This window comes from Podarcis vaucheri (genome assembly GCF_965113315.1).
Source record: "Podarcis vaucheri genome assembly, chromosome: 1".
Taxonomy (NCBI): domain Eukaryota; kingdom Metazoa; phylum Chordata; class Lepidosauria; order Squamata; family Lacertidae; genus Podarcis; species Podarcis vaucheri.
In genome coordinates, this window is record NC_138759.1 from 25,572,973 (window position 1) to 25,588,302 (window position 15,330).

The window sequence follows — 15,330 nt, forward strand, 5'->3', positions numbered from 1 at the left end:
AACGGCAACGAAAGCCAGCAACACAACTAGCAACAACCTGAAGTTACACACTGCTCCAAGGTTGGAAAAACAAAGTTTGTCATGGTGGCTAAAATATGACAGAGTAAGGACAGGCAAATGGTGTCTGGGGAGGGAGGGAGGGCACTGCAGATTTGGGGTATCACAGCAGAGGCATCACTGTTCCTTATTCCCAAGGATGGGGCTTCCAGAGCAGTGCCTCATTTGATGACCTCAGTGCATGGGCAGGTTTACAGTAACTAGATAAAATGCTGGTGGCAATGGGGATTTGCCATGGTGAGACCAAGCCCTAAAGGAAATCTAGGGAAGTTGTGAGAGCTAACCTAGGACACATCTTTGTCTTAAACCAAAACTGTACTCATTGATCCCCCTTTTTAAAAGAAAGAACAGACGGATGCTGAAGGTGGTATTCGGAACTGGATTCCAAATTAGACCACTTCCTATCACTTCATAATAGGGTACCAAGAATCCAGGCCCCATTACTATGTGTCCTCTTTAGTGTCTTCTTTCAACTCCATTTATTCCTGCTTCTGGTCTTCAGCTGTTTTTTATTTAGTGAGATACAAAGATAGCCTGAAAGACACATCATCAAAATGCAGATGCTGCAGTTTTCTAGTGTACTGGAACTTCTAGCTAGCTTCATCTGAGAAAGCTACTTTGCAGTGCCTTTGAAAGCTGTGATTTATTTTTCACTGTCTCTTAAGGGTAGTGGTTTGCTTGGTCTGAATATGATCGCATTTCCCTCTGATATGACACTTTTTTTAATTGGCTTGAAAAAAGAGGAATGCAGGGAAGACATAAAAGTAGGAGAAGACAAGTAGAATGTGGAAATAACTCATTAAAAGATAGCAATACAAATCTAAGGTGAAGGACCCCGGATGGTTAAGTCCCGTCAAAGGTGCTCATCTTGCTTTCATTCCAAGGGAGCTGGCGTTTGTCCACAGACAGCTTTCCATGTCATGTGGCCAGCATGCAACAGAACACCATGATGGAAACCAGAGTGCACAGAAACGCTGTTTACCTTCCCATTGCAGTGGTACCTATTTATCTACTTGCATTGGTGTGCTTTTGAACTGCTAGGTTGGCAGGAGCTGGGACAGAGCAACGGGAGCCTCATTATTTTGGGAAGGGGAGAGAGATGCAGACAGTCTTGTAATGCTGGAAACTCTAGATAATGGACCAGACTAAGGAATAATAATGTGAATGATAGCAAAAAAGAAGAACAATTGCCTTGAAGTATGAAACAGAATGAGCCACATGTTTGAGAATGCTCAGAGCCAAATAAAAGCTCAGTATAGATAGATGTGCATTTTTAGAGGAGAAGCTTTTGGCCAGCTGTGGACAGCTGATAAGACCAACAATTGCTCTATTCTTGTTTCTGTCACCTCATGCCAACAAACAGAGCATAAATTACACAACTGAGACTTTGTGGTTATCATCTCAGTTTTGATATTATGTGATAACAAGCTATATTCCTCTCCACGCCACCCCACACCAAAGGAATTACCGGGTGTTGTTTGGTTTTGGAAATAATTTTGACTAAAGGTTTTCTTGAATTACAAAAGAACATGCAAAATCTCTCTTTTTTATCACAGAGTCTCTTAGTTACATTCAAACACCAGTGATAACCATCCTGCTACTGTTTTATATCTTCCTATATCCGAGGTCTCAGGTTGAAAGAAAGATTTTCAAAGATTTTGAAAATGAGATCAATCATCCCCACTCCAACAAAATCTAACACACTCTTGGCTGTGTACTCTGACCAAGAACTTTAAAATGAGCCATTCCACAGTAGGGATTGGCCTGTTCAGTATGGCTATTAAAAACAGATTGTTTTTAGAGGCATAGGAGATCTTGTCCTTCTTGTGTTATTTTGATGTGCTAAATATTATTAATACAATAAACTATACAACAAAAATTTGATAAAATCCAAAAGATCGGGAGTTCCCAAAATTTTGTACCCATGGATCACTTGAAAATTGCTGAGGGTCTTAGTGAACCCCTTACTGATTTTCTCTTCCGCCTGTCAAAGCAGAATACAATGTGCTGTGCAGAACCAAACGTATGTTCCAAAGATTTATCTGATGAAAATAGGGACGTCCTAAGGAAACGCGGGACATTGTGGGATCAAATCAGAAACCAGGATGGCTTCTGTAAATCTGGGACTGTCCCTGGAGAATAGGGACACTTGGTGGGTCTCTGCTAGATGCTGTAGAATTTCTAATTGTATTTTCTTAGCTTTTGATTTTTTTCTTGTACTGCAATTTGAATTCCATAGAATGCAATATAAAACATGATACTAAATAATAAAACAAACGTAGAAATACAAAAGAAGGAATAAAAATACAATTAAAAATCAACAAGAACAATTAATGCACTCTGCCCACCATTCATAGACCTGCCACTGAGGAACACCTGAATGAAGCCCATGGGCCACTGATGATCCATGGACCACAGTTTGGGAACCCCTGCAACAGATCAGTCACCACTCAAATAACAAATATATGAGGCATCAAAAACGCAACAATGGGGCAAGAACAAAAGAAAGTATTTCCAAGTGAAAGAATTATGAAGTGCTCCTTAGCTGCCTTCTGACCTTCAGTGGGTCGATTTCCACAAATACACCTGCAGAACAGAGCCCTGTACAATGAGAAGGAATTAGAAAAGTTGGGTTGCAGACAAAACTAGGAAGTCAGCACTCCTGAAGGCTTTGTCTGACTTTGAACTGCAGAAAGTCATTCAAGATTTACAGAAAACCATGAATCTGAACAGGCGACAGACACATCCTGTTCCTAGGGGACTCTTCCCATGGCTTCGATTCCATACTGAAGCATGAAACCAGAAGAAAGATACAGCTAACCTTCAGCAAAACATATATATCTTTCACACAGATCCCACTGAGTGGTAGAAGCGCTATTGAATAACCCTGACAGCACAAAACAAACCACAAAGCGTCCTAGTTTTGCCTCTTTGCCCAGCCACCCAGACCCAGTCTTAAAAAATACTGCGATCTGCACAAATAGGATATGTTTTATTGAACAGGAGAACTTTGTAACACTTGCTCAACCTGATGAATTGCAACACGTCAAGGACACGGCTGTCATTTTTTTCAGAATTTCTGCATTACACGGGAAGAGGTAAAGAGACTGATTTGGGGATAGCTCAAAGTGTATGCTACACACCACTTGCCAGTTTGTAACATAGTATTTTGACTCAAAACATTGGGCTGAATCAGACTTAATGCTAAACTATACAGTGGTACCTCGGGTTACAGACGCTTCAGGTTACAGACTCCACCCAGAAATAGTACCTCGGGTTAAGAACTTTACCTCAGGATGAGAACAGAAATCACGCGGCGGCAACGGGAGGCCCCATTAACTAAAGTGGTACCTCAGGTTAAGAACAGTTTCAGGTTAAGAACGGACTTCCAGAACGGATTAAGTTCTTAACCTGAGGTACCACTGTACAACAACGTTCTGAGTATGCACTGCAGGAGCCCCCAAGCTTCTGTGTTCCCTTCTCCTTGGACACAAGGAAATTGGAAGTTTTCACTTCTGTATTCCAAACCATAGTTTGCCATGCTGCCTTAACCTACAGAAACTGTGGTTAATCTTAACTTTGGTTAGCAGAAAAACCAAATTCAAACCATAGTTTTGTAATTATAGGGTTTTTTTGTAATTTTGTAATTATAGTTTTATAATTATAGTTAAGACTAATCACAGTTTAGGGTTCTGATGTCATGTTAAGCTATTTTTCCTTCTGTTTTAAAGTAACTGCAGTTTAGCATGTTGTTCGAACCCTAAATTCTTACTCCACAGTTTAGGGTTGGGAAAACATGCTAACTTGTGCTCAATCAAAAACAGAAGCAAATTCTTCTGACCTCTTCCTTGCAGCTTTGCCCTAGGAGATAGGAGAAGGAGATAGGAGACGGGACATTTAGTTCTCCAAAGCTGATTCTCATAATGCTAAACCAGGGATAGGGAACCTATCGCTGCCTAGATATTCTTCAACTCCAACTCTCACCAGTCCCAACCAAAAAAGCCAATGGTCAAGGCTGATGGGAAATGTAGTCCAAAAACCCCTGGAGGATCACAGGTTCCCCATCCCTGTGGTAAACCATAGTTTAGTGTTACATCAGAACAGAGCAGATGTATTTTAAATCCCAGATCTGGCATAGATTCAGCATTCCTAGGGGCATTTCAAGCTCTAAGGTTTGTTTATTCAATTTTATTGGACAACAAAACTAGTTATAGATGAGGCTTTCCGTTTACATGAACAATTTTTCACACAGGCCAGACAATTCTACTATATCATATTAGGATATCTTAAATAACAATCGAGCAATGTGCCTATCCAGTTTATAAGATGCTTCATTTACTCTTTCACATGGGCAACTAGTGCAAAAAGCGGCTGGCAGGGACGCGGACTTATAAAAAATATTGGGGGGGCCCGGGAAAGCTCGTGAAATGTAAATGAGCTCATGAATATGCAAATAAGCTCATGAATATGCAAATAAAGTGGCGCCGCCCCCTCGCGAGCGAATAGGGGAGAGCGTGCTGCTGCCTATTAATCAGCTCCGGAACAGCTGATATGCGGGAAACCTGGGGCTAGAGGCAGAAGCCCCCGCCCCCGGGGATTCCCCTGTTCTTGCCTAGGGCGCGCGGCTGGCTGGCTGGCTGGCTGGGGAGAGAGCAGGTGGGGAGGAGGCGGGGGACGGCGGCAAGGGCGCCCGAGATTATTGGGGGGGCTGAGCCCCCCCAAAAAAAATTTTGAGGGGGCTCAAGCCCCCTCAAGCCCCATGGAGTCGGCGCCTATGGCGGCTGGTGATCTCTCTGAGTGCAGGGATTCTGAATGGAAAAACTGGGATCACATGTAGCCTTATGTCTGCAGCAGGTAGATGCAACTGCAACACTAAATACTAATGCTAAAGCTAATAAATGCAAACTCGCTGATGCATGGAAGATTAGATGCCAGCGCTCATCACTATTAATGAGAAGAGAATGCAAATGAATACCACTTAAAAAGAAGCAGAATAGAACAGAAAGTCAGGTGGATAATCAATGCTAAGATGGGCTAATTTGTTTGGACATTGATTTTGTTGGTTATCCAGGAAAGTGTATTTATTATACTTAGATGGAGTAAAACCTCAGAAATTTCTATTCATCCATCACTGACTGCTCATAATACCACAAAGTGCTTAGACAGTACAGATTCATATAGTGTAATTATTTAATGACTTTTCATTCTGTTGTCTGAATATTAAGATTCATTGTAATTTACTTTCCTGACCCCCAATAGCTGAGAAATTATGAACAGCCTGATTTAGAAGATGAATGTCATCAAATATGTAATCTCTTATAGCAATCGAAGCAGATCCCAGTTAAATTAATGGAATTTAAAGATAAAACAGGTGAGCAGAATCTCCACACACCCTGCTTGTCGATGGAATGTAACACAGACAGGTTGCTCTGCTTGACACACACTGGGTGCCTGCTATAAGTAAGAATTGCATAAACCACTCCCTACACTTTTGCTTCTACAGATATCTTAGATTTGCAGCTTGATCCTGTGTGGTGCCAGTGTGGTGTAGTGGTTAAGAGCCAGTGCGGTGTAGTGGTTAAGAGCAGTGGACCCATAATCTAGTGAACCGGGTTCGATTCCCCGCTCCTCCACATGCAGCTGCTGGGTGACCTTGGGCTAGTCACACTTCTCTGAAGTCTCTCAGCCTCACTCACCTCACAGAGTGTTTGTTGTGGGGGAGGAAAGGAAAAGGAGATTGTTAGCCACTTTGAGACTCCATAGTGATAAAGCGGGATATCAAATCCAAACTCCTCCTCCAAACAATGTCTACACAGAAGTAAAACAGATGAACAGGGGATCCATCGGTTTGTAGACCTATTACAAAAATATTGCCAATTTATATGCATAGATGACTCTAGGCAGTAAGATGGAGAATGGCTGGGATCTCACCAGCACTGTGCTTTGCAGTCTGCCCAGATCTGGGGCTCATTGCAACAAACCCACAACTTGGGCCCCCAACCCACCCCTTAGGACCTGTGGTACAAGTGGAGGATCTCGTTTCTCAACCCAACTCCCTCTTCCAAAACACTAACTGCACGGCATGAAAAAGAGGAGGTTCTAGGCTTACCCTTTTTAGACAGATGATACTGCAGGGGCACAGAATAAGCCGTTTTGGCATCTAAGCACTACATAAATGAATGAATAAAACAGCTGCATCTAGGGCAGCCAAAGGTGCTTCAGGGTGGAAGGTGCCACCATCCCCACTTTTCCAGTTGCAAATATGCTGTATTTGGCAAGAGTTTGTTTATTATTATTTTATTATTATTTATTGAATTTATGTACTGCGCTATACATGGGGGTCTCAGGGCGGTTCACAGATTAAAATCATAGAATCATAGAATCACAGAGTTGGAAGAGACTACAAGGGCCATCGAGTCCAACCCCCTGCCAAGCAGGAAACACCATCAGAGCACTCCTGACATATGGTTGTCAAGCCTCTGCTTAAAGACCTCCAAAGTAGGAGACTACACCACACTCCTTGGCAGCAAATTCCACTGTCGAACAGCTCTTACTGTCAGGAAGTTCTTCCTAATGTTTAGGTGGAATCTTCTTTCTTGTAGTTTGGATCCATTGCTCTGTGTCCGCTTCTCTGGAGCAGCAGAAAACAACCTTTCTCCCTCCTCTATGTGACATCCTTTTATATATTTGAACATGGCTATCATATCACCCCTTAACCTCCTCTTCTCCAGGCTAAACATGCCCAGCTCCCTTAGCCGTTCCTCATAAGGCATCGTTTCCAGGCCTTTGACCATTTTGGTTGCCCTCCTTTGGACACGTTCCAGTTTGTCAGTGTCCTTCTTGAACTGCCTTTCATTTTTTTTGCCCAAGTGCAATACTTTACATTTCTCCCTGTTAAAATTCATCGTTTGTTTTTGCCCAGTTCTATAATCTGTCAAGGTCGTTAAATCAAGATATAAAACCACAAAATATATAATAAAAATTAAAACAACAACCCAATAGCCCCCCCACCCAAAAAACACATTTTAAAAATGGTATAGGATGTAGATTAGGTCAGGCAAAGGCCTGGTTAAAAAGGAATGTTTTTGGCTGGCGCCTAAAGGTGTATAATGAAGGCACCAGGCAAACTTCCCTGGGGAAAGCATTCCACAGACAGGGAGCCACTGCAGAGAAGGCCTGTTGTTGTGTTGCCACCCTCTGGACCTCTTGAGGAGACAGCACATGAAGAAAGGCCTCAGAAGATGATCTCAGGGTCCATGTAGGTTCATATGGAAAGAGGCAATCCTTGAGAGGCATTGCGGTCCTGAACCGTTTAAGGCTTTATCAGTTGTTATCAGTGTTGATGAATATTGACCCACATGGTTTCATCAACACAAAGTCCTGGGTCAGTTACCACTGTATCACAATGAAATGGCACTAGGGGTGGTCATGTGTTAAGGAAGGAGTGAGATTGTGTCCGCCGACAACACTCCTCCTCTTCCTGCATGTTTGACATGCATGAGGGCCCTAAGTGCACCATCACAAAGCTCTTCCACATGAGGAAAGTGAAGAAACGCACAGCATGTTGATGTCACGGAATGAGGCCTGTTATTCTGCATGTTAAAGGGAAACAATGAGGAGTGTTGAATATGCAGGAATGTCAATTTCAGTGGTACTCAGAGGCAGCCCAGTAACCCACACAATGCGTACTTGCCTAAAAGCAGTGTGTGTGCAAGCAAAAGTAGGCCTGTCTGAATTATGGCTGACTCCCAGCTGCTCAGCCCCACTCCCTTACCCCAGAGCATTTCGGTGGGAGAGCTTCTGCCTCGCACGAAAGCAGAGAAGAACAAAGTGGGCAGGAAACATTGCCTGGATAAACCTAGTTCTATACGGACATCATGCAATTTCAGTTCCTGTAGTGGACTTGATTGCAATTTTATTTTGAGCATCGTTCACAAGCTATTTCGGGAGCTTCTCGGGGCTATAAACTGAGACTGAAGTATTCTAAATAAATGCATTTAAAATGTCATATTCTACTTCTTCCTATCTCACTGGTAGAAAGAGCACTTATTTTTAAAGTCTCACATATGTCTTGTAAGACACCTGCATTATTGCAAACCCCACATAAACACGGTCAAAGCAGTAGTTTGCTAGCAAGTGCTGCAGAGCATCTCAAGGTTATAGAAGTATCTTCATCCATGGGCTAAGAAAGACATAACAACATCCTTGATGTGAGAAAATAACAGTGACTAAAAGATGAAAGCTCACATATTTTATCTGACATTCCTCTCTTCTTCTTCAAAACGGAAAACAGAAGTAACTACTGTGCATATTGCATCTCCAGCACCAACAATATTCTAAAGCACAATTATTTTCCAGAAACCTAATAATGTCATCACTCACATTGTCAGAAACCAAATAGTCATGCAAGAACCAACCAGCTAATGGCCAGCATTATGCAGCAGCTGGATGCAAAATACACCCCGGTGCATATTTTAAACCGAAAATGAATCCCGTCAATTGTTTCTCCTGCTCTCATTGCTATGAAAACAACATTATTCTTCCAAGTGTTTGTCTTACAAAAAGATTCCTCTCCTGGCTAGCATAATTCTACCCAGTGCTAGTCAACAAGTGTAGCTATGAAACCAAAAGTTTACGAGAACTAGTAATTTGATGTGCTATTATTCAACACGGCAATGAAAGCAATTAGAATGAATCCTTCTCTGACAGGAGTGGAATCAAAGGCTAACTAAAAAATAAAAATCATTACACCTACTTTTCTATAGGTGGCTGACAGTGGTCTTCTACTCTCCCTGGAACTAGATCGGGACCCATTTTTAGATGAAATCATCTCCTTTTCACATTTTTCGACTTCTTTCTTGAGTTTCTCTCTTCGCTGCTGGTCTGAAACTTAAGGTATGGAAAAATGAACCAGAGTTAAAAACAGAGGGATTCATATTAAGGCTCCTTTTAGTAATTAAATTACTGAGCTATTATGTGTTGTGATAGACTGAGGAAATTGAAAGTTTTGAGATATAGTCCAGAAATGTATGCTGCTCAGTTTAATTATGTATCACATAAGTGTTATCATCACCCATCTGGGTCTACTACTACACAAATAGTTATGTGTAACAACTACAATTCTCCTCATCCCTGGCCATGATTGCTGAAATTGATGGCAGTTGAAGGCCAGCAACAATCTGGAGGGTGAAAGGTTCCCCAGAACTGGAATAATCAAATACAAATAAACAAATAAAACAGTTGCTTCCTTAAAGTCAATTGGAATTTCATTTGTACTTCAACAGTACTAAGATGAACTCTTATTTTGTTGTGGTTAACAGAAATGAGACAAATAATATTTACTTAGCAATGTCACGTATGTGTCATAAATATGCTGAAGATGCCCCTCTGGCCTTTTGACAGATGAACTTTTAACAAAACAACCTACCTGGAAATTATTAATTAATGTACGACAGTTTTCAGCTGGTGGTTTTGTTTGCTTTTAAATTGGATTATTCATGTTGTTGTAACCCAAACTGGCAGCTAATGGCAAAGGTTGGGCAAGGAATCAAACTAAATGAATAAGTATCAGTAGGGCTTCATTAAGAACATATTAAACACACAGGTTGGCAGCTAAAGTTATATTTCGCTCTCATAATCAATTTGAGTCAAATGTAATCCAAGAAGCCTGGACTTCATTTTTCCTCTAAATTGTTAACAGTTATTTCAACTTTCAGATAAAGGGCAACTAGGTGGACAACTTGTGGTTTCTGAAAAATGAGTAGTTATTCCTTTAAAATAAACACAGGCTCTGAAACATTCTGTGGAAGTGAGTAATTCAGTGTGGCACAAAGTATACAAAGTCAATGAGGCCATACTTCTGTGAAGTGATCTGTGAATCATCTTTATGGATGACACAATAGATATCTGTTAATTAAAATGCTAGGAACCCTTCTGGCTTCATTTCTTCTGGCTGCTCATACAATCAGACACACTATCTTTTATATGACTACATATGGAAGAAAACGCAGTGAGTGACTGCAGAATTACACACATCAATTTGTTATAGCTAAAACTTTGGCTCAAATCCAAAGAAAGTTAGCAACCTGAATGTTCCATTGAACTTGGTAGGATTCAAATGAGTTACAAGAAGTTTGTCATAGTGATCTCTATGTAAATTGAAACACTGCAAGTTTCCCCTGGGTTTGGGTCAATACGTTTTATATTTAAAATGAATGTACGGTAATTCAAGTGTGCTTTGGATTGCACATGTGTAGTAGTAGTAGTTGTTGTTGTTATTGTTGCTGTTGTGTTGTTATTAGAATTTATATACCACCCTATACCTGGAGGTCTCAGGGCAGTTCACAGGACAAAATCAAAGTATAAAACCACAAAAGATATAATCAAAATAAAAACAACAACCCAATAACCCTCTCCTCCAACCCCTCCCCCTCCTGGATTTTAAAAGGGCTGTCAATCAAATCAACCAAAGGCCTGGTTAGAAAGGAACATTTTAGAAGTTTTCATCCACAAATGATCAAAGAGGAAAGTAAGAGGTGAAACCTTGGAGCCGGTGGATAAAATGTATTTATGTCAGCTTGGCATTTTCTTACAACATAAAGCTTATCAAATACAAACAAAACCAAGCCAATTTCTTCAAACCCATTAAAACAGCAGAGAAGTCTTACTGGATCAAACCAAAGGCCTACCTCTTGCAGTGGCGTAGTGTGGGGGGTGCAGGGGGGGCCGGCCACACCGGGCACAACATCTGGGGGTTAGGGTTAGGGGGCGCAAATCCATAGGTTAGGGGGCGCAAATCCACGGGTTAGAGGGTGCAAATTACTTGCCTTGCCCCGGGTGCTGACAACCCATGCTACGCCACTGACCTCTTGCTTGCACAGTGGCCAACCAGATGATGCAAGGAAGCCCACAACTGTCCACTCCCACTCATGTCCCCAGCAACCAGCATTCAGAGGCATGCTACCTACCTCTGATCCTCACGGTTACAGATAACCACATGACTAACAGATGCTGATAGCCTTTTCCATCATGAATTTACCTAACCCCCTTTTAAGGACAATGAGCATAAACCACCACACGTTCTCCAAGGCAGAACTTCTAACAATGAACAGTTGTGCAATGCTACAAATTCCTTTGTGCAGGAAGCTTTCCTGTTGAAAGCTTTCCTACCCCAAAAGATGTAAGATGGGAGTATAAAGAAGGAAAGGTATTATTGATTTCACAGGTGGGGTTTATTTAAAGTATTAAAGCAAAGCACTCAGTGCTGCTATTTAAGAATTCCAGGTACAATTTTGATACGCAATTTTTTAAAAAAATGATATTTATTACTTTTTCAAAATTTCCAACACAGCACTACAAACACAGAAAAAAACAAAAAACAAAGAAACAACAATACAAATAACAAATCAAGCAAAAACAAACAAAAACAATTTAAAAACACCTCAAACATTTTCAATATCTTATATTTCATTCACTTATTTCCATCGACTTCTTCACACCTCCCTTTTTGTATTCTACTTCTATTATTTGTTTCAGAAATTCCTTTCCATCTTACTCTGTTTTCTGTTCTATAATTATCCTCACACATTCTTGCCATACTTTTCCTTTAATTTTCTATTAATCTATTTATACTTAATTCCTTATGACATTTCTACTAAAGCCATGTAATTTCATTCCAACATTTTTCTAACAATCCTTAATTTTACAATATTTCTATAAATAGTCTTTAAACTTTTTCCAATCTTCTTCCACCGACTCTTCACCCTGGTCTCGGATCTTGCCAATCATTTCCGCTAATTCCCTACGCAATTTTCAAGCAGAACCAAACGTATGTTCCAAAGATATACTGTTTTCTTTTCAGGAAACCAGCAAATGATGACACTGGCCAACAGTCAGAGAGCACCAGCCTCTGGTTCAATCCCTGGCATCTTCAGGTACAGCCAGGACATTGCTGTGGAGCTGCTGCCAGACCCTGTAAACAATACTGAACTGGACAGACCAATGGTTTGGCTCAGTAAATTCTATGTTCTGCCCATGGATAAGAAGATGGCTCCAACTGCCACGTAGCACTGCAAGACGATGCATGCATACATCACCTAATGAATGCACAGAAATAGCTAGAAAAATAATGAGTCTGTAGCTTGAGAGCAGATACAATGGAATTACAGGAGGGATATATTTTTTAATTTGACAAGCAGATGGGTTCCCCTCCCCCCACCTTTGAGTGATACAGTTTGGTGCCCGGCAAGCTCATAATTTTTCAAATCATTACTCCAAAAGTTGCATATGCTTCAACTGTAAAAGTATATTCCTTTATTGTGTTCGCACAGGAAATGCTGGAGACACGCAGACAGCTGGTCTAAAAATGGTAATTTCAGATCAGCCAACACCTGAGATGACATTTTCTGTCACATATTGGCTATAAGTCCAATGAATGAATGAATGAATGAATGATTGAATGAATAAGCAAGCAAAGCAGGAAGGCTCTGAAGAAAGATGACAGGTTTTCCACCACAGCCTGGCAGGCAGGTATTAAAGAGAAAGAGTAAAATATTCTTACTCTCTTCTATGTTATTATGGAGTGTTTTAACAGCAGTGAAGTCATCCGAGTGGGATTAGCTCACCCTCAGAGTCCGACCTTATTTGAGATCTGTGGAGAATCCCCCCCCCCAAAGCAAAATTAGGCAGCAACCTGAAAGGATTGATGGGATATTTTCAATGTTAGTCCTACTCAGAGCAGACCCATTGAAATTAATGGAGATGACTAACAGAACCATAGAGTTGGAAGGGACCCCGAGGGTCATCTATGAAAGGACAATGTATTTTAAAAAAAGAAAATACCATAGTATGCTTTCAGTAAAGTTTTTAGAAGACGAATGCCTCGGAAATACGTACGTTTTATGCTGTTTAACCTGCTTTTTGGTACTGAGCAGTCTACAGCAGCTGAAAAACAAACAACACACCATTAAAGTGAGTGAATCAACATTCTCTTTGAAGATTTGCAATAAACAGACTTTGCTTAACGTCAGCTTATTGGTGGGATGTATTTTCGCCAAAGCTACTAAAAATGCAAAAAAAACTTCTATGGATGAAACATAATGGCCAGTCTACATTTTAAATGTTTTCACTCATTTAACCAGCTTTTTGGTTTTAATGAATCCAGTTAGCTGTGTTAAAGAGTGAAATAGAAAGCTTGTGACCGGCTTTTGCAGAAGACGGGCATCATAATGAGGATTCCGTGCTGTACTTCAACATTTATGAACTCTTATTGAAGAACGGTAAGGCCTGTAACTGTAGCTGTGGATACGTACTGTTCCCTGACACAGTATTACTTAATAAAGAATGTTTGTTCCTGTCCAAGGCTTTAATGGGTATGGAACCTGAGTATCTGTGCCCATGAAGCAAATGCAGAGAATGTGGTCAGTGGTGCATGGAAAACCAACAACATCTGAATGACCACATCAGCATATTCTAATGGTATATTTATTCAAGGCCGCACTCAGATACAAACAGAGCATCTAGTTTCCGATACTGTTAATCCTACGAATCAGCCCCATCTGAAAAAATAGGTACTTTTACAGTCTATTTATCAAGCAAGATGCTAAAGTAGGGATCACAGTATAATTAAATGTTTTGGGCACCCAAAGCAGTGTTTAAAATTTGCACTCCCAATTAGGAGTTTTTATAGCCATAATCAAGTAAAGAGCTGAAGTGCTTTAGCCCACTGATTTCAAGACCAAGGCATGGCCTGACTGGGCACTGAATTGCAGGAAGTGGTCTTAGTGTAAGACCACTGACCCATTTGGCTCTGAATTGTCTGCACTGACTGGTAGGGGCTAGCCAGTGTTTCAAACAGGGGTCTGTCCCAGCCCTACCTGAAGGTGATGGGGACTGGGATCTTTTGCAAGCAAAGCAGATGCTCTAAAACAGATGCTATGGCCCTTCTTGGCCCTTGCTGAGGCTTAGCAGTGCCTGGATGGAAGACCACGTGATGGAAAAGTTTGTTTACTGAGAAGGTTGAGTCACCTGAGTGCCCCCCCCAGCAAATAGTTAACCAGCAACAGCTTCTGATTGGCCAGAGTTCCAAGGGAGGCAGTTGGAGTGGAGTGAGAGGCAGTGTGAGAGATTCATGGGGTTTTGGATTCTGCCAGGAGATTTTGTTTTGACAGGTGGTAGAGCTGAGAACTCTCAGTATATGCTCTAAGGTTCTGAATCGCAGAACACAGTTAAAATAGAAAAGACACAGTCCCACATGGTGTTTACAGGAAAAGGGGTCCTCTGAGGGAATACTCTGACAGGAAAGGGCAGTAGTGATTTTGAGACCAAGGAGGATTTGGGGGTCTGTAAGGGAAACGGTCCAGTTAAAATCCTAAATTCCTGAAGTGTGAGTGGAGAAATCTGATCTATGAAAGATGTGTAAAAGAAAGTAACCATAAGCTTAAACAGCATACAGCCTATAACTTGAAACAGTATACATTTTAATAAAAAGCACCAGCACTGTTTGTTACATTGCTGTGGAAGAAGAAGGAATAAAACTCATTGTTTACATCTGTTATAATAAAGTTTGTTTGCAACCTGTTTTCCCAAAAGAAAAATCCACCGCCGCTCATAATTCATTCTCCATTGGGGATTTCACCTAAGGGAAAGGGAAACAGGGCAAGCACAGCGGCGCCAGGGAGAGAGAATGCCGTTGCACCATTGCACTTGAGAACTCTATGCCACCTTGAGTTGCAGTCATGGAATTCTAGAGCTGGAAGGAACCTCAGAGGTCATCCAGACCAACTCCCCCACCCTTTTTCAGTGCAGAGGCGCAACTACAGCATCCCTGAGAGATGGCTGCCTGGTCTCTGCTTAGATGTCTCGATCTCGTGGATATAATAATAATAATTAAATAATAATTAAATAATAATAATAATAATATAATTATTATTATATAATATATAATATTATATAATATTATTATATAATATTATATTATTATATAATTATTATATAAAGCCAGCCACTCTGGGTGGCTTCCAAAAAAATATTAAAATACTGTAATACATCAAACATTAAAAGCTTCCCTAAACAGGGCTGCCTTCAGATGTCTTCTAAAAGTCTGGTAGTTGTTCTCTTTGACATCTGGTGGGAGGGCATTCCACAGGGAGGGCGCCACTACCGAGAAGGCCCTCTGCCTTGTTCCCTGTAACTTGGCTTTTCACAGTGGATTGGCTGGACACAGAGAAGTGGGAGGCTCCACCTAGTGAACCTCCAAGGGAAGAAGGCTCAGGG

The 15,330-nt window shown here is 41.1% G+C and overlaps 1 protein-coding gene across 9 annotated transcripts in view; it reads right to left on the reverse strand.

Moving 5' to 3' along the window:
- SPATA7 (spermatogenesis associated 7) overlaps nt 1–15,330 on the reverse strand; it is a 61,473-nt gene that overhangs the window by 19,896 nt on the left and 26,247 nt on the right. For 6 of the 9 annotated variants that reach the window (XM_082233195.1, XM_082233192.1, XM_082233194.1 and 3 more), the window contains 2 exons: nt 12,952–12,999; nt 8,813–8,946 (listed from right to left, as the gene is read on the reverse strand). In XM_082233195.1, the coding sequence (XP_082089321.1) occupies nt 8,813–8,946; nt 12,952–12,999 (182 nt within the window). The remainder of the gene's footprint in view (nt 1–8,812; nt 8,947–12,951; nt 13,000–15,330) is intronic. The other 3 variants (XM_082233193.1, XM_082233196.1, XM_082233200.1) reach the window with 1 other exon arrangement.